The sequence below is a fragment of the Peromyscus maniculatus genome, chromosome 9 (assembly GCF_049852395.1).
Source record: "Peromyscus maniculatus bairdii isolate BWxNUB_F1_BW_parent chromosome 9, HU_Pman_BW_mat_3.1, whole genome shotgun sequence".
Lineage (NCBI taxonomy): Eukaryota > Metazoa > Chordata > Mammalia > Rodentia > Cricetidae > Peromyscus > Peromyscus maniculatus.
Window position 1 is genome coordinate 121544038 of NC_134860.1, and position 23825 is coordinate 121567862.

Below are 23825 nucleotides of genomic sequence, written 5' to 3' on the forward strand. Positions count from 1 at the left end.
AGTGACAGGCAAAGACATAATCTATTTCCTACCTAAATACGACTCTATACTTTGACTCCAAAATAGAAACTACCTCATTGAAAGTGCTGAGCAAGGACAAATTTGTAATGAATAAGAGAAAATAAGCAAATCTCTTTGGCTTGCTTGTAGCTTTCAAAAATTACACTGGGACCCATGATAATTGAATGGTTGGCATTAAGTTCACCAGTGGTGATGATCCTCATCCTACTTGTTTAACAAACCATGATTGAAGATCCCTCCAGGGGAGTTATAAAAGTCAACAAAAGTCCTCAAGATATGAAGAGAACCATTGTTCCTACTGCCTTTAAGGAATCCTGAGTTCATCTGGATTCCAGCAGCACCAGGGAAAGAATGACTTACCTCTATCAGCTCAAGTACAAACTCAACCTCACCCGTAGATATCAAAATTAGACTGAATGAGAACCACAAAGGGAAACAAAAATACAACAGTCTTAATTTGCAAACTCAACTGTCACAACTTTGAAACCAACACAGTATTCTAGATACTCACATAGCACTGTGTGTCACATTTTAAGCCTAACCCTTAACTACCTATGTCCTTTATTTTAGAACAACACAATTTACATTCTGTATTTGACTAAGTTTATAATTCAGAGAATAATTGGGCATTTAGCCTAATTGTTTCCCTATGGTATAGCTGTTTCCTAAAATAAAATTAAAGTAATTTCTCACTATTTTAAGTTTATTCTAAATTGAAACTTGACCACTCTAGTCTCACACTCCTTCTTTGAGGGATATCAAACATCTATTATCCTTGAAATATTTGGAAGAAATTTTTAACAAAATAATACATATTCAGTTTAGGGAGCAACAAAGGAATTTTTGTTGTTTTAGTTTTTGCTTAAAATACCAAATCTGATATTGGTCACTCTAGATAGAAAAAAAGATGGTTTAGTAGTTTAATAATTAATTAAGTGGTTATGTATGATACATTCTGCTTACTTGCTAGAAAGTCAATAAGTAGAAAGACTAGAGCAAAAGTCGTGGGATCCTTTATGGAGCTAGTCCTCACCCCCAAAGCACTCAGGACAAGCAAACAATTAAAACAAGGTTCCAAATTCTCCAAAATACATCAAGAAAGTGTACCCAATTCCCTGTTACTCTTCACACAGGACAGACTGTTTGAGTGTCTTCCATAATTATTTCCTGGGAAAATAGTAAGAAATTTCAGGAAGTAAACCTATTGGAAACAAAAATTGTGTCACTTGAGTTATGTAAAGGACTAATATTAATGAGCATGGTTGATGGATAGGCAAAGCAATCAGCTACCATCACAAGGTGGTAAAACTATCTCTCCCCCACCAGATATGCATGCAGAAGGAATGGGTTTTCTAAAGACGTGATACAATGGATATACATACAGGGAGATATAAAACACACAGTCTATAAATACAAATGTGTTCCATCAGATTTACTATACAGAACATCAGTGATGACAGACTGTATTTAATAATAGCAAACTTAATTTCTGAGGGAAGGAATGATGATCTTATTCCAAAAAATTAGCAAGAGAGGTATCATCAAAGAGCTAAAATTTTCTTTGGCATGGTAAGGGGAAAACTGAGTTTATCATCTTATTTACAGAGAGTACTCTATATTTGGGGTGATACAATGCCATTTTGTTACATAAAGTTATTTGATGGTTTCCATATGCTTTCATATGAGTATTTTATTTGATATGTTGTATCTGTAAATACAACAAATGGTAAGAAACACAAATTGTACAATACAGACAAGCTCTCTGTATGTAAATCAAAAAATACATATCAGTGTTTCTGGATACATGGGTCCTAGTACATGCAGTTCATTTGATGCTTTCCTCTTCCCATGCAACAAGTGAGACCAGACACAAAGGAAATGGCCTAACTAAATCATGAATATAACAAGGACCCCTCTGTGATATATCTAAACATATATTATAAGAAGCCACTTGGATACCTACTTACAATAATACATTCTGTCATAGACAACTGACAACTCTTGGAAAACAAAACAGAGGGAAGCAATAACGTAAATTTCAATCGTTTACAAAAATAAATCTTGCCTTAATTTTAAGCACTAGCCAGGTCTTGAGAACAGAAATCTCAAGTAATGTTGATTACCAAAAACAGAAAAGTAGGCTAGTTTAGCGTGTGTGTACATGTGGATGAGTATAACCTGTGTCTATAAGGCCAACTAATAGGAATTACAAGTTATTCACATTTTACCACATATTATGGTATGTAAGTCTTCCCTAAATAATCAGTTAATGGGTTTTGTCTAATTATGCCCAACACCAAATCAGTGGTGGTCAAAGGAGTCATTTTTTGTATTTGCAATTTAGCATTATTGACAATAAATCTACTCAAACATTATGCTAATGGTTATTTACTAAAATGGAATCCAATATGAAAATGAAATAAGCATAAACAGTTAATTTTATACTGAATCTTTAATCAGCTAAGCAGGCCAAAATTTTTCTATGTTGGGCAAGGGCTGTCATGGAGATTCATGAAATCAGTGAGAAAATAATTTCCCAGTAAGCACAGTGCAGATGGGGGCAAATGGCATCTAGATCATTCTGCCACATGGAAATAATAACAAGAGGCCAGTACATTGATACCACATAGATTGTTTTCTATGAAAGAGGTTCAATTTGGTCTCAATGAGCTTTGCTGAGAAGAAAACATAGAATTTTATTGTGTACACACAGTTAACAAATATACTTTCAAACAGTTCAGTATTAAACATTTTGAAGCTCTTTATATCCGATATTGAATGTTTTGTATGGAGTCTTCAAACTGTGTCACAGCCTTTCTTAGTACCCCTAAACTTGGAGTTCAACAAAATTCAATTCAAAATGAAATTACAAAAGCAAAAGAAAACAAAATCAAATAAATTAATGGCCCGAACCCCAATGCTGGAGTGTGTTGGTTTGTCTTTAGCTTTATCTATGGTACTCAACAGACCACATTCTGATATCTTGGCAAGTCACCTCAAACCCAGCCTCTTGGACCCCACAGAGCTGAGTTAGAGGTGTATACTGGTGACACACAGTACCAGACCCAGCATGCTAAGCTGGAAAAAAAAGGAATTTTCCTTAGTATGTCCAGTTTAAAAACTTGTCATTAAACACCAAAAATATTAAAGTCTAATTTATACTAACGTGTGCATTGCTGCTGCAGAAAGAACACAACAGCCGCCTTGCCCATGCTCTGCTGAGGATAACTGGAATGCAGCCCAAATCAGGGGCGGCATTGAGTTATCTTCATTAAAAACAGGAAGGAGTGGGTCAGAAATGAATTTAGGTAGCATATTTCTTATAGGTTGTGATGATTTGTTTTTTTTATTTTTCCTTTTTCCCAATAACCAGGATTAGTAGATGAAAAAAATGAACCTTAATCAGGCCTACAAGGCCTACAAAATACTTTGGACCCACTTTCTCAAAAACCAAGTGGGTCTTGCTCGCTGGGCAAGGCAAATGTTACCATTACCAGTAAGCTTGTGATATGTATAAAACACACACACACATACACACAGAAAGAAACTTAGAGGGGATGCCAAACACCTGTCATAGAGAGCTTCCCATGGATTGTGTTTGACCCTTGCTCCACCCAGGCATGTCCACCTTGGGAGCATAGTGTCTCCTACTGGACAGAGCATATATGTGTGTTTAATCGGTAATGTGAGCCAAAGACAACCTTAATCTTTATAGATACAATTTGTATTAATAGGTTTAGAAGGCTTCCTGATTCCCTGATTGTTCTCCAAACTAAACCAACTGCAACACTGAAGATTCAGAGGAACACAATCCTGCTAAAGGTCACAGACAGTGGAGCGAGCAGCCCTGTAAAAATGGGAAGAATAGAAATCCATGATAGCACAGGTTTACAGCATCTAACTAGAAATTACTCAATATTATTTGTGTGCTACAAAAATTGAACTTAAACACATGGATTTCGCTGAAACAGGACTTAAAAAGGATTATGGGTAGCTGTCAGCAGGCAAGGTATTGAGTGTACTTGTGAAGTATGTCATTCACATGAAGTGTCACAGTCACAGAAAAGATATTAAAAAGGCATTCCATATCTGGTAGGGCATTCCATGGTCTGAGTTTAGCTGGTTTGTCCAGGTGTCTTCTTGGTGTGGGGGGATCACAGGTTGAGATTTATCCACTTGCAATGAAGGAGGTCTGAGAGAGCATAGAACAAGCATCAGCTTGCTTGCTGGGGCTCTTCAACAACAGGAGCAGGAATGTCTAGTAAGGATAAATCTCTCCACTGTGCTCTGGACAAGTAAGTCAGGACACCTGAGGATCTGGCTATGTGGTCTTGCACTTGTTGACTGGTTTGCCTCCATTCATTATTGCAGATGCACTTGTACTTTTGCTTGGCGTCACCCCAGCTTTCGGAACCGTTTCTCCAACATCATGCAAAGATGGTTCTCGGTACATGGCAACTAGAGATGTGAAGAAAGGGAGAAGAAAGAAAGAGGTTGTCTGGTTATCATGCAAGAATGGCATACCAATTTTTGCACAGACCTCAGCCAGTCTATATCTATTTTTAGTGGATGAACCCAATCCCATTAATAATGAGCACAGAAGTTTTAAGGAAGTCATTTCTAATTCATAAATTAAGACATAACTTTCAATGTATTTTCTAATTTATATACTAAAATATGTGCATGCATATGTACATAGATTTTTTTCTAATAAAGTTTAAATGAGAGCTATGGACTCTATGTAAACCTGTAAAGAAAAGCATACATAACTACTCAAGAATGTGTGGTGCATTAGCACTCACACATACACACAGACTCCCTCCCCCCCCACCCCCACCCCCCCGCCCCGCAAGAAAAGCATTTGACCTAATTCTATTTTCACCTGAGATCACTAAGCTATTTTTCTCTTTAGTGGTTTAAAAGCCACACAGTCACACTGGGTTCCACTTGAAAGCTACACACAGTGTTAGTAATAAAGGCTTCCTTTTGCTTAAACCAGAGCTTTCTGTGAATAATTACTTCTATTTCCTTTCCCACTATCATAGGAAGGGCCTTTACACAACTGGAGGAAACTGTATGACATTTATATTTTTGTATCTTTTTTTTCTGATGCATTATTTTAAAAATCAAATAACTGGTGTTGGTAGGACAGAGGCATAGACCAGTAACAGCAGCTGAGACTAATGTCGGCAAGAAAATTGAGGATTTTCTGAGTTGTGCTTTGTGACATGAGCACCATAGTTCATGTCACTTTTTAGAAAATGCTTTTACAGAGTCTCAGGAAAGGATATTTAAAAGTATCTGACACGTGGGAAAATTAGTTGACTTAAACTCATCTGCCAGCAGCAATATAATTACAGTCAATCTTCCCAGCATGCCGCTTGGATTTTGAAAGCTTAGGTGTTTCAGAAGAGAGACCCTGGGTGGAGTCAGGATCAGTGCCAGGAGTACAGTGGAGGTATCTTACATTTGCAACAATGTATCATATGTTTTTTCTTAGCACACTTACAAAGGTAAATATATGCTGAGCTAAATTACTTGAAAATCATGTAGAAGCCAGTCTCTAACCCAGGAGCTGTCTCTAAATGATAACCTCTCACAAACGAGAAATTAGTTTTTTCCAGGGGAGTCTAACTGGGTATACAAACCGCTCTCAAGGCTTAACCCCATGCTCAGCTGTTGATGGCCAACACAAAATGAACTTAATAGCTTTTTTTGGAGGTTCTTTGTCTCATAATGCTTTGTTAGTACTTTAGGCTTTTTGTTGTTTTGTTTTCTTACAGATTCTTCGTATATGTTATGTTTTCCCATTTTATGTTTTCATGGGATTTCTATTTGTGTTAATCTGTGTATCTCTGCATCTGTATATGTTTCTCGAGCTTTTTCTTTGGCCTCTTTTTTTTTGTTTATTTGTTTTCTCCTATTTTGGTTTATTTTTATTTTATCTAATTTATTTTTTAGATGCCAGTTACTATTCTAATGACAGAGAGAAAGAAAGAGTGTGGACTTGGTTGGATGGGGAAGTAGAGAGGATCTGGAAAGATCCTTAGGGGATGGGAAACTATAATCAGAATATGTTGTACTAAAAATCTATTTTTAATTTAAAAAAAATAAGAAAAAGAAAGAAAGCTGTGTTCATTCTTGAAGCATCTCCAATTTCTCACTTGTACTTTAATTAAGTTAGGACTCAATAGTATAAAAGTTTTCACTTATACCATCTATGAAGTAAAGTTAGGTGGGAGATCTGACTTGCCCTAGAACATCCAGAAACAATCAGATCCCAGTGGAAATTGTCCTAAATTTTTATACCATATTTGGGCTTATAAATGAAATTGATATCCTTCTAGTAATCTCCACTGTTAAATATTGTATTTCAGAAGTAATATTTTAAAGGAATAGTAGAGCATACTCCCTTGTTTTGGTTAGAATACCTCAGTCCAGAAATTATTTTAAAACATGATAGAATAGTATTTTTCTCTCCTCATATGTACATACCATGCTCATACAACAGTTCAACTTAAGGCTAGAATACCAAGTAATAGGATTATTTGTGATAATACTGTTATGCCACAGCAGTAGAGACTCTGATATTTTCTGTGGCCCTCATGCTTTTATTATACATCTCAACCATGACCTTTATAGGAGAAGAGCTGGGTCAGCTCAGTGGTTAGAGGTAATACTGAGGAACTTCAAAGCATCAAGCATGAAGAGTCCTACAGGCTTAGAAATTCTGTAGATTTCAGGACTACAACCTACAAGATGTCATTATCAACACCACGTCAGCCTCTAGAGGGGCCTGGTGGCTTTTTCTTTTATCCCAAGAAGCTGGGCCACCTGTGTAAGCTTGCTTGATTTGTTATTTTCCTCATTTTTGATTCTTAAGAAAACTTTGGAATAGCCTCAAGGTCACTTTTTTCAGTTCTAAAATTTAACATAAATAACAGTAAATGGTCCTTCTGGAAGAATAATTAATGAACAAAGTACATATATTTCTAATTAATTAATAGAGCATGGTAGCTTGAGGCTTGGAATTTGATAAAAATAAATGTGAAGGCGCTGCTATTTAGAGTTGAAGGTAGGTAATTTCCTTTACCATAAGGGAATTAATTTATGTGGCATGGAAGGAGATATGGAACTTCACAGAATTCTTTCAGGATCATTTTCAAGAATTATAATAATTCAAAAGAAATTTTACCCAGATAATCTGAAAATAGGCAAATACTTAAAATTCCATGTGAAAACATTTTTCTTGTATACTTATCATTGTAAGAACATAGTTCATTTTAATTTTTTAAAAATTAACTAAAATAATGAAGTACTTAGAACATTCGGGATAGTGAGGATTTGCAAAATTGAAAGAAGTTTTCTGCTGCGCACACACAGAGAGATAGAGATAGAGATAGAGATAGAGATGATAGAGCTAGAGCTAGAGCTAGAGCTAGAGCTAGAGCTAGATATATATATATATATATATATATATATATATATATATATATATAGAGAGAGAGAGAGAGAGAGAGAGAGAGGACATTTTTCATTTTTATTTTTCCTTTTCTTTTACTCCAGCTTTGGTGTTCAGAACTGAAAACCCTGTCTCTGGCAAATGTTAAGCTCCTGTCCTACCCTAGACCTACACTTGGAGCCCATAAAGCTGAGCCAAGGACACAAGGAGAAATCTTGCAAACAGCACTCCAACATAAGACATTTCTATCAGCCTGTGGAAGGTTCCTGTGGCCATGTCAGATGCATCCCTGTAAAAATTAATGTATACAACAGCTTCCAAGAGGATAATGCGTGTGATATACTTACCTTCCAATGGCTTGGGTAGAAAATGAGCTGCTGGTTTGGTTTTCTTTACTCTGTTCCCTTTCATAACTTGCCCTTCCTTATTTAATCCCAAAAACCAGGCTCTGCCAGACTCCTGTTGCCTGTACAGCATGGATGAGTAGATTACATAATAGTTTTCAAAAACAGACTCTTTAAACTTGCATTCAGGGGTAAAAAGTTCCTATTAAGAGAAAGAAGAGAAGAAAGTTAAAGTAGCAAGCAGAAGCTCCTGGTGTTTACTCATTCTGCATGAACTCCTCTGACCCAGTGGCCATGCCTAGGGGTGACTGGATTGAGTGTGCCTGCATGCAGGAGCTCTCTCTATATAATTTTCATACCAAAGGAATTTGGCGAGTCTGCAATTGGTGGGCATATATATGCAAGGACAGATCTCCTTTAATAAGGAAATAAAACGTAAGACAGGTATAGTAGCTCACGCCTGTAATTTGAACATTCAGAAGGATGAGGGGTGAGAGAGATGGATTGCTATGACTTTGAGGACAGCTTGAACACAGTAAGTTCCAGGACAGCCCCACCTATGTAGCAAGATCCTGTATCAAATCATGAAAACAAAAATAAAAATGAACCATACAGTATTTTCACTTCACCAAAGCCCAATTCAGTGTCTAACCACTTACCACATTAGTGTACCAAAGTTTACAACAATATTTAAAATATTACATATTTTACATAATTTCCATAGAAATAACTTTGCAAAACTGTAATAGTAAGCAGACAGTTGTCACTTGGATCACTAGTGTTACAGGGTAACACATTTATACCACTGAGGAATAGACTGAAACCACAACCTGAATTCATGACAATCAGATGGCATAGAAGTTAGCCACCAGAACTATTGATGTGTGAAAAGCTAATATCATGCTAGGTATCATTCTAACTGATGGAACCTAGAAATAATTACCTAATTTTATGGTTTGGAGCCCTATTGAAACTCTTGATGATGAATAGCAAAACCCTGACTAAAACCACCCAACAATTTTGGAAAGAGTACAGTGTGTTAAACAGATTTAGGCTCAATGCTACCATCCTCATTCATCAGTGAGCAGCACAAAGCTTTAGTACTATTCTAAATATCACAAATATTCACAGATGATTTTATATCTTTGTGAAACTCTTATTTTGAAATAAATAACAATGAATATAATTTGCATGCCTATTTATAAAAAATGCATAATAATACAACTTATAAGTATTTTTTGACAGAACCCAATTAAATAGAACTTTAAACTCTAACCTCCCAGTGGCAAACTATGGAAGACACTTAAGTCGTTTTTGTAGGAGTTATAAATAGGCTATGTGCTATTTTGTACAATATGGAAAACAAATATTCAAAAACATATCTACTGCCACTTATATTTTTGCAACATCACTGTACTAAAAAAATGCACTCAATTTTCATTTCACCTGAACAGATTTTGCTTTTAAAGAAAATAACTTGTTTATTTTTTAGAAATAAATATCTTTTAGAAATAAATAAATACACATTCTTTGAGAAGTAAAAGAGAAAATCTCTAAGAGTTGAATATACGTTACTTATCACAAGAAATGTGTCATAATTGCATATGGAAATGCTTCTCTATATTTCCCAAAAGAGTGTGAGTGATCCACACTGGTGGTGAGGACAGGGCAGAACTGGCAGGCTGACCAACCTGTAGATGCCCACACCCAGAACCAGGGTAATGACTTAGCCTACCTCAACATCCACACCATCTATGATCTGCTGGAGCATGTGAAGGGGCCTGACATGCAGAACCCATACTGCAAGATCTCAACAACACAGGGCAACAACAGGATATCCAGGAAGAGTCCTAGTGAGGGCCCAGCATCAATAGTGTAGTAGGAACTAGAGGCCTCGAACCAGACCAATGACTGCAATGAACACTTGAAAGCAAAGGTGTATGGACAAAGGGGTTTACTGCATGATTCACTGTGTCACACTGCAGCTTCCATGGTGAGAATTTTTAACTTTTCCTTTTTTTTTTCTTTTTTCCTCAAATTATGTTTTATTTTTGTGTGTATGTTGGGGGTGGTGGTTCAGAGGCAGAAGATGGATGAGATGGGACAGAGAAATGAAAGGGATCAAGGTGCATAATGTGAAAGACACATTGAAGAAAAAAAGTAAAAAAAAGTGTGAGTTATCAAGCAATATCTTCTGCAGTATAAGTTTATTTGGTATGCTCCATAAATTTGTTTCACCAGAAGTTAATTTTCCAAGGAGAAATGAATTTCATTATTTCAGATGCTTTTCATGACAAAGATGACAGATGCAGTGATCAACAGAAGATATCAGCAAGACAAAAGGCAGGATGAGCCCCTCCCATGGGGATGCCTGCAGATCCCCAACATGATACTACCTCAGATTTTAATAAGATCTTTCCCAAATAGATGTCCAGGCTTTGTACTAAATTTCTGTTCTCTAAATGCCCTCCTTTTAGTTCTGTCATTAATAAGCTGAGCCTCACTGAGTCAGGGTCTCAGAGGTGTCACAGAGGAAAGTGGGTGAAGCAGTAAGGAAAGCAAAATGGAGTGTTCTAAACCATCCCCTGCGACGGTTTGCTTTCATTGACTGCATTAAGCAACTGCAGTTTATTTAGCTCTTGACATTCAGGAAGACAGCCATATCCTGTGGGCATGTCTGTGAGCATGATTGTGTTAATTAAGTTAATTGATGTGTATAAGCCCAGCCCACTGTGGGTGGCAACATTCCTTAATGTTGTCCAGAACTGTATTAGCTTGGAGAAATTAGAGAAATGAAGCTGAGCACAAGCAAGTGAACTTGCATGTGCTCATTTCGCTCTGGTCTTGACTCTGTGTGTGATATGACTAGTTATTCAAAGTTCCTGTTTTGACTTCTCCACTTTAACCTGGAACTGTAAGATGAAGCCTTCATTTCTCTAAGTTGCTTTTTAGCTGGGTTATTTCATCACAGCAATGTGGGGGTACCCAAAACAGTTTGACCACACAGTGACCATGACAGGCTTAGGAGCCCAGACACAGCTGCTGTGACAGGCTTGCTGACAGGCAACATGCAGATCCACAGATCCAGGAAAAGCCATAAGCTAATACCACCCAGGGATCCACCCAGGGATGAGCCAGCCTCTTAGGGGAGGTACCTGACATCTCAAACATTTCAACCATTAGATAAGATTAGATAAGATCAATAGATATCCCTGAGCACATGAGCTCACACCCGTTTTCCTTTTACTGATATCCCTAGACAAATGTCAGCCAATCAGGGTCCTGAACCCTAGGAATCCCCTCACCCCAAACTCTGCTATGGTAAAAACCCTACCCTGCCTGGGCTCTGGGTTCTCTGCTCTCACCACTGCTGTTTGGACAGAGTCCAAGCTCTGAGCTTTAAAATAAAGGCTCTCTGCTTTTATGTATGGGATTCGGTCTTCGTGGTGATCTTTTGGGGGTCCCTGTGATCTGGGTATAAGAGCAACACAATAAAACTTGAAGGGCTCCCCATAGAACAGTAAATCTGTCATATTGGTTGAAATTAATTCTTCTAGGATAAAGAGATTAGACTTTTGCGTGTCACTTGTATTATTAAGATAATCCATGGCACCAAAGCATGTTATCTGCTAGCAAAAGCCTACCTCAAATCCATCAAGGAATAGAATTTGAATAGCTGTTTTCTAGGGCACCCAGTGTGGGTTAAAGTAGCTGATGCTTGCCTTTGGGGACATTGGATCTTTAGCCAGAGCATGGCTCACTGATGTCTGTATTTATGTACGGTATCTCTGTCTCCTGAACTGAGAATGTAGGTCATTCCTCATTCCTATTTCATTACGTCTGCCAAAATATCCAAAATATGGCACAGGATGCCTACACACCATTAGTAAGGAGGGTCTCTACTGTCACTGCTCTAAATTGATGGACATAAACAGGAAAGAAAATGACATTTCAATGTGGAAAAAGTAACTTATTCAGTGGACACCTTATGGCTTCATGCACTACTTATTAGGTGTGTTAGAAACTTTTTTTTTTTTTGTGTGTGTGTGTGTGTGTGTGTGTGTGTGTGTGTGTGTGTAAGATCTCCCTATCTCTGTCCCTACCTAGCAATAAAGTAACAGGCCCACATCACCATGGCTGGCTTTTTACATGGGTACCAGGGATCTGAATTCAGATCCTCACACTTGCATGGTTAGTACTTTGGGCATTAAACTTTTTCTGTAGCCCCTGTTTATATTATTTTTTGTGAGCTTTGCCTGTGACTTCAGAGACACAAATATCTTCTGCCTTTAATCTCAGCACTTGGGAGGCAAAGGCAGGTGGATCTCTCTGAGTTCAAGGTCAGCTTGGTCTACATTGTGAGTTCCAGGACAGCCAGGCAGACCCTGTCTCAAAAAAGCAAAGCAAAACCAACAAACAAAAACAAGAGTGAAATTTATAATGCTGTTAACACAGGTTGGTACATTTTTGGTCATTTTATTCCTGGCTAAATAATAAAAGCGAATACACACACAAATAACATTCCAAGAATTTTTTTTAATCTTATATAGTTTTCTTAAGAGCTTTTGAAGAACTTAACCTATTCTTCAAATGTTACAGTCCAAGCAATGTCAGCATTCTCAGGAGAACTGCTGGAACTACACACAGGTGGGGCTATTTATTATGTAATAGTTTCATTTGTTATAAATATACTTTTAATATGTAAATAGAAGACAATGGAACAGAAGATCATGATCTGTGTAACCAGACAGCCAAGGTTCAATCAGAGCTTGATTTTTGTTTAGCTGAGTGTTCTTGGGAAGATATTTTATCTTCCTGAGTTTCAGCATACATTTCTAAAATGGAGTTGAAGTTACACAAAGGTATAAAAAACAGCCTGGGAGAACTGGTGTGAATTAACTCATTTTAGAACATTCAGAATGTAATAAGCACTCACTAACTGTTATGAAATATTCATTGTATATAGTAAAACTTTTATGTATTGATTATTTCAATTCTATCAAATTCCACTTACAAATTCAAATTAAATTACACTATTAGTCAATAAACATGGATTTACATCAAGTATTGAACTCACTGCCAGATATGACAAAATGAATAAAATTAGTCATTCATTTTACTTTTTAAAAGACCATATAAGAGCCGGGCGGTGGTGGCTCACGCCTTTAATCCCAGCACTCAGGAGGCAGAGGCAGGCGGATCTCTGTGAGTTCGAGGCCAGCCTGGGCTACCAAGTGAGTTCCAGGAAAAGGCACAAAGCTACACAGAGAAACCCTGTCTCGAAAAACCAAAAAAAAATAAAAAAAATAAAAAAGACCATATAAGTATATAATATTTATGGTACACTGGTATCTTAGATGATAGAGGGATTATAGGTGGAGTGAATAGCACTATGACAGACTAGAGACAGGAAATACCATGGCACATTTAAAGAACCATGAGCAGTTTGCACTGAGAGATATGCATTTCTGGGAACAGTGAGTGATGTAGATGGAAAAGCAGGCTGAAGAAATGTGATAAAGAGTTTTATATGCTGTCAGAGTGATGAAACCTATTGTGAGTAACAAGGCACTCTTGGATAAGCAAGAGAATAATTATAAAAATACAAAGTGACTATCAGTGTGCAAGACAATTTTAGAACATAAGTTACATTCTAACACTAGAGTGTTGATTCCTAATCTTTGGTGGAATGTACTAGAAAGTGTTAGGCATTTGGTGAAGCTCCTTCATTTTTCCTAAAATTATAATTCTAGAAACTAAGGCACTTTTGTTTCTAGAACTAAATCAATTGTTTCTCTAGGTTCTTGTTTTTCCTGCCCAATCAGCCTCAAGTCATCCAGCCAGGAAAGCTGTTTATCTATTAGACACCTAACATTCTTTACCTAACTACTCACTGGTTACCTGCTAACTGCAGACCACAAACAAAACTTTACAATTGACTTGCCCTCTCCATTCCTCTAAAATGCATTAAAACGGACTCTCACTTGCCGTGTGAGCCTGAACTGTACGCACTATCCCTACCATGCTGCCATTTGTTGATGGATTTAATAACTCTTAATAGCACTCTTAAGTCTTTCTCAGTGTTGCACTTGGCACTTGAACCTAACAGGTAAAACATTTCAGGAAACTGCCTGTCAAAGATATATATTTGTACTCATTTTAGTAGTGAATATTAGTGTAATGTATGGAGAATTGACAAATGTTATCAGAATTACAAGCAACAAAATTGAATTCTGAACTTTGTGATATCTAAGAATAAGAAAGAAAACATGTTATGCAAATTATTCAGGAGATAAAATCTTTTCCTTGATTATAACTTGTAAAGAGATCTATAAAAGTGACACCCATCTGTAGATGTAACCAAACGTCTTATAAATAAGAAACACAGAACCAATGTAAAAGAGAAAGCCAAGAGGTCAGAGCTCAGAGTTAAAATCTTACCCTTCCTCCTGCAGTGCTCCTAGCTTCCCGAAAGAGAGCTACTTCCCGTGTATATGCCTTTAAATAGTCTTTCTGTTCTGCCTTCTCATTGGTTGTAAACCCAAACACATGACTGCATCGTCACTGCCTGTAAATACAGCCCTCCAAGTCTTAAAGGCGTATGTCTCCAATGCTGGCTGTATCCCTGAACACACAGAGATCTATGGGATTAAAGGCGTGCACCACCACCGCCATGCTCTTTCTATGGCTCTAATAGCTCTGACCCCAGGGCAACTTTATTTATTAACATACAATTAAAATCACATTTCAGTACAAATAGAATACCACCATAGCCATCAACACAGACAAAAAATGTTCTTGATCATAGACACAACTATAGTTTAGTATTTGAGTTCTCTGGATGCTTTAGAGAGACAGATGTATTGGGAAATTCAGTAAGTAGAACATGAAATAATTGTAATTGATGAGATCAGGGGTCATGTGGGCATCTGAGACTGTAGTGAGCACGAGTGAAGCAATCTGTCAAACAAAGCTTGCTGATGAGAATAAATCTCTAATCCAGGCCCTGCATGGGGAAACAGTGGCGGGAACAAACTGAAGAAGCTGTGCATTTGCATGGGAAATGAAAAACTTACCTCTTGAGAAGATTGGAGTTTTCAAATGAAAGAAATAGAACAACAGGTTTTGTTTTTTTGTTTTTTGTTTTTTTTGTTTTTGTTTTCGTTTTTGTTTTTCGAGACAGGGTTTCTCTGTGTAGCTTTGCGCCTTTCCTGGAACTTGCTTTGTAGCCCAGGCTGGCCTCGAACTCATAGAGATCTGACTGGCTCTGCCTCCCGAGTGCTGCGATTAAAGGCGTGTGCCACCACCGCCCAGCTGAACAACAGTTTTGCTCTTTTTGTTTGACATAAGACCTCTTCATTGTGACTGGTTCCTCAATATATATCTCAACATGGAGTAGGCCAAGGGCTGGGAGAGACCCTGTGTACCTCCACTTTGATATCTTCAATGGACTGAAAAAACAGGGACTCTAGACTGTCTCTGAAGCTCTAATTTACGTTTCTTATTCAGTCAACTAAAAGGACTACTGTGACAGAATGCTGGCAGTGATAATACAAGAATGCTTATTTAAATTTAAACTTAAATATAAACTCTTTGAAAGTGCCAAAATGAGATAGATAAGGAATTTGATGTGTCTTTTTCTCCTCTCACTTACCTATATTTAGAACCACCACCTTGACAACAAGCCCAGCAGTTGAGTTCCAGCAGAAGCTAAAGTATTAATTTGTGCCAATGCCAAACTAAACTGTCAAATTACAGACTAGGAAAAAGCACACCACAGTGGAGACAGAAGTTTCATATCTCCTTTTCTGTTGTGGTGTTCTGGAATAAAAGCACCATCTGCAGTATGCTTATTATCTTGACAGTAGCAGCAGAATCCCTCTCTTTATTCAGGAAAACACCCTGAAAGGCTATTTGCATGTACAAAGATAGTCTTCTGGACTGTGGATGAAAGGGGAGGATGCAGGGAAGAGATGGGCCATGTTCTACAACTCAGGAGGAATGAATTATCTACCATCTCAAAGATTTGGCATAAACAAAGAAACATAATGTCAGCAATGAAGTGACCTTGAGATGTAATCTGTAGGCTACTGTCTTCAGACTGCCAACTCAAAAAAAGGTGAATTTCACCTCAAATTGGAAAAAGATAGTTTATTTTAAGTCCATAAGTGACCACAGCCTGGGAACTCACATTTAGGTTACCCCAAATTCCATATCCTAGTACACTAACAATTTTATGAAGATTTTATAGTAACAGAAGAAAGTCATAAATTGAGACAGATTTCAAATACATTGGTGGTGACAACAGGTGCAGGTGGATTACAGCAAAGTAAAAGAATCCTCACCTTAGGCCCGGGATGCTATCTGATGACATTTTTAGTTTTTTGATTGGTGGAAACAAGTTCTATTAAGTTAATACTGTTAATATTCTGACCCACTCCTTGAAATCCCACCTGTTGGCATTGCCCAGCATCCTGACATAAAAGCCTCATTTTAAGGAAAAACCCCTCCCCTACTTCTCTCTCTTCTGCCTTTTCCTCCCACGAAGTGTGTGCCCTCTATCAGGTGTGCATCCTCTGTCTTTCTCTCTCTTCTCTCCCTCTTTCCTATCTTTCTCTTTGTCTCTCTATAGTAATAAACCATTTCCACTCAGATGCAGCGTCTGGGTCGTGAATGACTGTCCACTGTCACCCCACTGCTAGCCTGCCACTGCATCTGCCCAGCACGCCAGCATGTTTCCCTGCACATGCAGGATATCCTCAGGGTCCCCCATATAAATTCATAACAAATACTTTCCAAAAGGTTTTATCTGTTAGTCACAAGGATGTTAGAACAGACACAGAGGTGAATAAGGAATGGCTAGTTATGTGCCTAAAGACAGCCCAAGATAAATTATAATTATTCTCTGGACCTACAGCATTCCAATATCTCCACCTTCTTGGAAGTTCTTATCAATTAATCAGTCTTGTAGAAATTTCTATGCAAAGTGTTTTTTCCAGAAAATTTTTTTCACAAGATCAAATCCAACTCTTCATAGCCAAAGAAAATAAGAACATTTATTTTGAACCAAATGTTATCAATCATGGTTGGATTGAATGAAATGAAACATGGATTCAGGTTGCCCTGAAAGAAAAGTTATAGCATGAAATCAGTTAAATGAACTTCTGGAGCCACAGAATAAAAAACAGGCATAAACAACATGTTCTGAAACTATTCAGGAATGAGCAGAGTACTGGCCCTGGGGACTTAACACTTTAAACACATGAAAAGATCATAAGATAATTCAGCAGAAAGAGTAAAGATGTATTATACCAGAGAAATTCAGGGATTCCCATATTGGGTGCCATATTTTATTTACAAAAATCTAGGATACCTTTTGCTAATCAGTAAGAGAATTTTAAAGCAGACATAAAAGGAGTGTTAAGAAAAAAATTTGCTAATGTTTGAGAGAAAAACAAGCCAGCTAAACTTTAAACCTTGTTAGCTACATGCTCAGGGATGATGAAGAGAGGAAAAAGAAAGCCATGATATTTTTAAGTTAGGGTCTGAGAAAGACTGTATGTTCAGCAACGGAGTTCAGCAAGATGCTGTATGGCAGAAAGAGTAGGGAACTGATCTTAGAGAAGCAAAGTGAGAAGCCCAGATCATCAGAAAAATTCTACTTCTACCTATCTTTTTCTACAAAAGAAAAAGATAGGTAGAAGGTCCACAAAGTGTTATGTTTTTTTTTTTTTTTTTTTTTTTTTTTTTTTTTTTTCTGTGTTAGGGCTCGGCAAGTAGACTGACCAGCACCACAGTGTTTTCTGTGTCTGCACTATAAGGGGAAGGGCTTCAGGAAAAAGAAAAACATGTTATCTAATCAGAATAATAAATGTCCTTGCCCCTATTGTAGCTTGGAATATCACATCTCCATCCAGGGCTAGACAATAGCTCATGTTCTCGTCTTTTGATCTTAATGGGTCTCAAAAAGCCTACTAAGGCACTCATTTCCTGGAAAGAAAAAGAGGTGGGGTTCACTGTGTGAGGGAGAGGACTGTTCCCTAGGACCTCCAGGGCAGCTTGCTAATATCTACCTAGTCACCTAGCATTGTCTCTCCATTAGTTCATGCAAATCATCTTTTCTATCCCCCCAACCTGTCTACTGTAAAGAGAATCATCCCTAAACTTGCATGTCAGACAATGGTGTCTCTGGCACTGGTCACTGCCCTTATGAAAGTGTGCTCCTTCTTAGTGGTCCCTTAGCCCATGGCCCACTATCATCCTGTGAAGCTGCTGCATTCTGCTCGGCAATATATCTGTCTTTTGTACTGCATTCCACATATCTCCTCTGCTTTCTACACATAGAGATTACAGGAACCAGGGACCAAAGAGGAAGCCAGCACTTCCAGTAATAAATGCATTTGTCAAAAATATTGGTAGAGACGTCGTGTAGGTAGGTACAGGAAAAAAAGGTGGGGGTCTCTGTTACAGATTTTAGATGCTATCTGGTGAAGCTGTTCTTAGAGTCTGAGCTTTTAGAAACTGATAGTCTAGCATGTAAATATATTCTGAGGTGAGAGCTTCATCCCTACTAACAGAGCTAAAGGTAACCCAGGTTTGTTTGGCTCAATATTTGTGACATTTTGACTTTCCACAAAGTTATAAACTGTTCAGTCTTTAGAAACTCTATCATAGGTGTGACTTTTTCAAGAAATTTCAAATTTCAAATCTGGGGAGCTGAGATAAAGATTGCTTGTTCCACAGATCCTAAAGTGTTTACTATGCAGTCTTTTTACCAAAATAAATTTGCCAACTCTGGTTTAAAGTAAAATTTGAAGATTTTTACAATCTAGATAACTGAGGGATGAACTGTTTAATATCAAACTCCTAAGGGATTAGTGTTCCCAAGTTAAATTTAGATTGCATGTATTTTCATTTTATATTATACATATTCATGTCTGTAAATATATATGATTTGAATAAATTATTTTTATCAAAGTTTGATTTTAGGAAAACCTAAATGTCTTCCCTCATGAGTGTGGGCTTCCTATAAGAATGCTCCACAGCCCACAGATTCCACATGCTGAATAACATGGTAGAAGCTAACATTTTACTCATGTAGTATGTTAGGTCTCAGGAACCCAAAACAAATGTATAACTGAGGTGCCTATTAGCATATTAACATGGCTGCTGGCCAGCTCTCCCACTTAGTACCTGTGGCTCCTCCCAGCACTTCTCATCCCACTCCACCCCCCCCCAAACTCTCCCTCCCAGGGGATTCCACTTCCCTTCCCCCATCTTGGTCTCTATATAATAGCCATTTTGGCTACTCTAGTCTCTTGGCCTCTTGGCCCTGGTGACCACTTTTCCTGTTCTCCCTCCCCCTCTCTCCTCTCATGGTCTGGTATATTCTGCTGGCCATGTTCAGCTTGGATTCTTCCCTCTGCCTGCTTTCTCCCTTATATCCACAGTGAAAATCTTCTCCATACTTTAGGAGTCGTCATGATTTCCTCCTTTTATTTCATTTCTTTATTCATAGCAATTTTGTCTACCACCACCATTTCAAGGGGAAAAATAAAAATAGAAGTATTCTGATAAATTTGCATTTCTTAAAATAAAAGGAAATTCTAAAATCAATTAAAAAAGAGAGAATAAATGGATTATACTAGGTATACAGTACCAAAGAGCATATCATACAGTCATGATAAATATTATTACCAGATATTTTAAGGAGCCATACCTGAGACAGTACATGTTACAGGGGAAATCTGGGTTTCCTATTTTACAGTTCTTAGTTTCATTAGTAAAATAATTTAAAAAAGGACTCAAAAAAGGCTTGAGGACAGTTTCATTAGGTATTAAAGGCTGTAAATCTTGATAGCTGCCTGGAAGAGGGAGACAAAGGAGAGTAACAAAGAGAGGCAGGGCCCTCTGTAGGCGGTCACATGGTAGAGAGGAGGGTGGTAAAGAAAGTGAAGACCCCAGAAGACTGGAGGAGGATTATGACCAGCATCCAAAAGGAGGGTACAAGAGTGGAGAAAGGACCTCATGAGTCACTCTGCAGTGTCTGCACAGAGGACAGGATTCCTAGCAGAAAAGGAAGCTATCTCATTAAAGGGATAATTATTCCTTTCATTTATTCAGCATGGTTTAGGGTGTATCTGCCTTCCTGAGCTATGGTCCCTTTACCAGGAGACTGACTTCCTCAGCTGGAACATTTATTTCCACAAAGACCAGAGATTCCAGAAGGAAATAGTTTTCCCTTCACTGTTATGATAACAATACCAGCTATTAATGCATTCCATCCATTCCCAGAGTCATCAAAACACATATCCCCTTCCCTCCCAGAGCCCAGTAATGACCCTGACCCTGGATTTTTTTTTTAATTTTATCCCTGAGGATTAATCATAAACAGGAATGAACCTAGTTTGTCTTTATTATAAGATGACTTTTAAGCCTAAGATGGAGTTAGGCTGATTCATCACTTTAAGTATATGAATATAAAGTGGTACATTTTGAAATTTTCAAAATGGAGTATTTGGGGGGAAAGGGTTGAAAATCACAGCTCCATGACTTTGGCTGCCAGATTCTTGGAATGAATGTGGGCTGTTCTCATCCATATTTCCCTCCCCTGCCCTCCCAGATTCATATTTTCATCTAATCCCTATCTACTGCTCTGACATTTGTTTCTGTGTATATCCACAGGTGTAGCTGGAGAATTTCTCTCCAGGTCCCACCAAGCCCCCGCAGTCCCACAACCCACGTATAAAATAATCACTCAGACGCTTATATTACTTATAAACTGTATGGCCGTGGCAGGCTTCTTGTTATCTACTTCTTCTATCTTAAATTAACCCATTTCTATTAATCTATAAGTTGCCATGTGGCTCATGGCTTACTGGTACCATATATCTCGCTTGTCATGGCGGCAGCTGGCAGGTCTCTCTGCCTCAGCCTTCCACTTCCCCGACTTCTCTTCTCTTTGTCCCGCCTATACTTCTTGCCTGGCTCCTGGCTAATCAGTGTTTTATTTATTACCCAATCAGAGCAACACACGTAACATACAGAACATCCCACAGAACACAGCTTATTTCTTTTCTACCTTTCTTTTTCTAAACCTCATTTTCAATTAAATTTCTACATGAGACTTTGTTGTATGTAGATGTTTTGTGGATTTTTTCCAATGAAAATCACACACAGACAAAACAAAGTATGTGTACAAATAATAAATAAAGTCATACAAGTAAATGGATCAAAAATACTTGCTTTACAACTAAAATTTTCATGTAAAGGGGGAAGGGTACATAGGTTCTGCAATACTCCTAAAATTCAATATTCATTAAATAGTAGTAATTTCTATTTAAGTGTTAGATTCTTAAAGTCTATTCACATTCATTTCATTCTAGCCAACAATGCTGTTAGGATTATGTAGGAAGCAAAGCACTGTTCAATGCCCTAGGTGGTGATTTGCATCCCAGAGGGCAATAGTGAATTAAGCAGTAGATGGAGACACTTCTATTTCTATTCATATGATATTGTGCCTGTATCATTCTATTACTTAAAGATTTATTTTTATTTTTGTTTATGTGAATGTCTGTGTATGTCTGAGAGTATGCCATGTGTGTGCAGTTGCCCATAGAGGTCAGAAGTTCGTACCAGATTCCCCTGGAGTTATGGGACATTTCAAACTATCCAATGTGGGTGCTGGGAACTGAACTCTGGTCATCTGCAATAGCAGCAAAACTTTTAATAGTTGATTTATTTCTCCATCTCTCATTGGCTGTACTATTTAGTAAATATTTATTTGTAATGACAACATTAGATCCATAAAGGAAATAAAAGGGATTAATTTTGCTCAATGTCAAATAAAGCATCTCACTCATGACTAGAGCTCTGAGTGTCTAATGATAAGTGCCAACCTGAGGGTATGAAAAACAGATGAGGTCTATCTACTGCAGGAAAGAAAAAAAAATGCTGAGGGTTGTTTTTCCCTCTCATTTTGCTTTATTAACTAGGAACACCTTGGCTATAATCTTTCAAATACTAGTAACAATTTGATCATTTCAAAAGTTAACACAAAAGGCAAACATCAAATACTGAAGAGTGAAGTCAGGAAATTAGGGAGACAATACCCGCTGAGGAAATCTAGCCCTGAGGAGGAATGTTGAATCCTTGGTTAAAGCAATCTACTCAGAGTGAGAAAGCCTGGGTCTCGCTTGATTCAGTTCCCTCTAAATCAGTATGGCACAGTGTGATATTTTAAAAGAATAGACATTTTTATTTTCTTATTTTCCAGGTTGTGGTTGAAACTGTGAGACTTCAAGAAAGGTAGAAATACCCCCAAACTTCCCATTCCTTTTAGCCTCAAATATTAGATAACAAATTGGAAAAATCTGAATAAGTGAACCGGAGTAGACAGATTTCCATTATTTTATATTTAATGACATAAAATCCATGCATTTATTTATCCAATAATATTTAGAAAACTCCTGGCATGTACCACTTCCTGCATAAACTAATGTAGTCTATCTTCTCTTAGAGAATACAGAATATAGAGGGGTGGGGCAAATGTTTACAATATGGATCTTACTGTCACAAGGTCTTCCTAAAATGTAATGATTTCAGTGACATCTGTTAAACTCAACCCAGCATGGATTGGTAAACAAACCATTAAACTCTGAGGGGCAATTTAAAACAAAAGTGTGTTTTAACTAGATTAAGAGCAGGGTGAAGAATATTGCTGGAAAAGGTAACAGTTTGTGCAAAGATCCTGAGGTAGAGCAAAACATTTGAAATACAAACCACAAAGAGTGAAAACAGAAAGCAAAAGCATGAAGCTGGGGATCTTGAAGCTGGGATTTAGGTGTTAGTCATGAGCTAAACAAGGTGATTATTTTTAAAGAGTTTGGGTATTTTCCTAGTAATGAGAAAAAGATGTTAAAAGTTTTAGGATATGTGGTGATATTGTGTTCCCCAATATATTGTGTACCCTGATAAACTTATCTGGAGTCAAAGAACAGAGCAGCCACTAGATATAGAGGCCAAAAAAATGGTGGCACACACACCTTTAATCCTAGCATTCTGAAGGCAGATATTCATCTGGATCTCCGAGAGTTCAAAGCCACTCTGGAAACAGCCAGGCATGGTGATACATGCCTTTAATCCCAGGAAGTGATGGCAGGAAGCAGAAAGGTATATACAGCGTGAGGATTAGGAACTAGGGCCTGGTTAAGCTTTTAGGCTTTTAGTAGCAGTTCAGCTGAGATCCATTTGGACGAGGACTCAGAGGCTTCCAGTCTGAGGAAACAGGATCATTCGAGGAATTGGCAAGGTGAGGTGGCTGTGGCTTGTTCTGCTTCTCTGATTTTCCTGCATTCACCCCAATACCTGGCTCTTGAGGTTTTTATTATTATTATTATTATTATTATTATTATTATTATTATTATTATTAAAGACCTTTTAAGATTCGTGCTACAAGGATAGGAGCATTCAAAAAATCAAATGCAAGTTTCGAAAGCTGCTTCTTACTAGCCATGAAGAACAGAGGAAATACAGACTGGATACAAGGATTTGGGTGTGGCTTGTGCAAACCCAGGCAGGAAATACTGTTGTGTGAGTCAGGCATCATCAGTGGAGACAGGGAAGAGACAGAGAGAAATGAATGCTGGACTGGCAAAAATGTTTCCAAGGTTGCAGAAAGATCTGAGATGCCAGTCAGTGCTATGAATGCATGTTGGTTGGAGGTCGGGCTGGGACTTCAGGCACTGTGCACAGGGTCCTTGCTTTGGGGACTGGATGACATTTGAAATGTCTGTACTCACCACTGTTTCTGTAAGGTCAAATACTCAAAATACTTTTATTTGTGAGCAAAATAAGGCTGAAACATATAACATAAATTTTATCTGGTGCATTCTATCCTTCTATAAAATATGTGTATATATAATTATTTATGTGAAAATTACTTTTTGCTCTCAACAGCAATGAAGCATACTTTGTAGGCTGAAAGCTATGGCCATGGA

General features: G+C 37.7%; 1 protein-coding gene across 2 annotated transcripts in view; it reads right to left on the reverse strand.

Moving 5' to 3' along the window:
* Positions 1-1256: 1256 nt before the first annotated feature.
* Fgf14 (fibroblast growth factor 14) overlaps positions 1257-23825 on the reverse strand; it is a 649086-nt gene continuing 626517 nt past the window's right edge. Inside the window, exons 4-5 of one of the 2 annotated variants that reach the window (XM_006978784.4) lie at positions 7831-8029; positions 1257-4479 (exon numbers count right to left, since the gene is read on the reverse strand). In XM_006978784.4, the coding sequence (XP_006978846.1) occupies positions 4343-4479; positions 7831-8029 (336 nt within the window). In that variant the 3' untranslated portion in view covers positions 1257-4342. The remainder of the gene's footprint in view (positions 4480-7830; positions 8030-23825) is intronic. The other variant, XM_006978785.4, reaches the window with a different exon arrangement.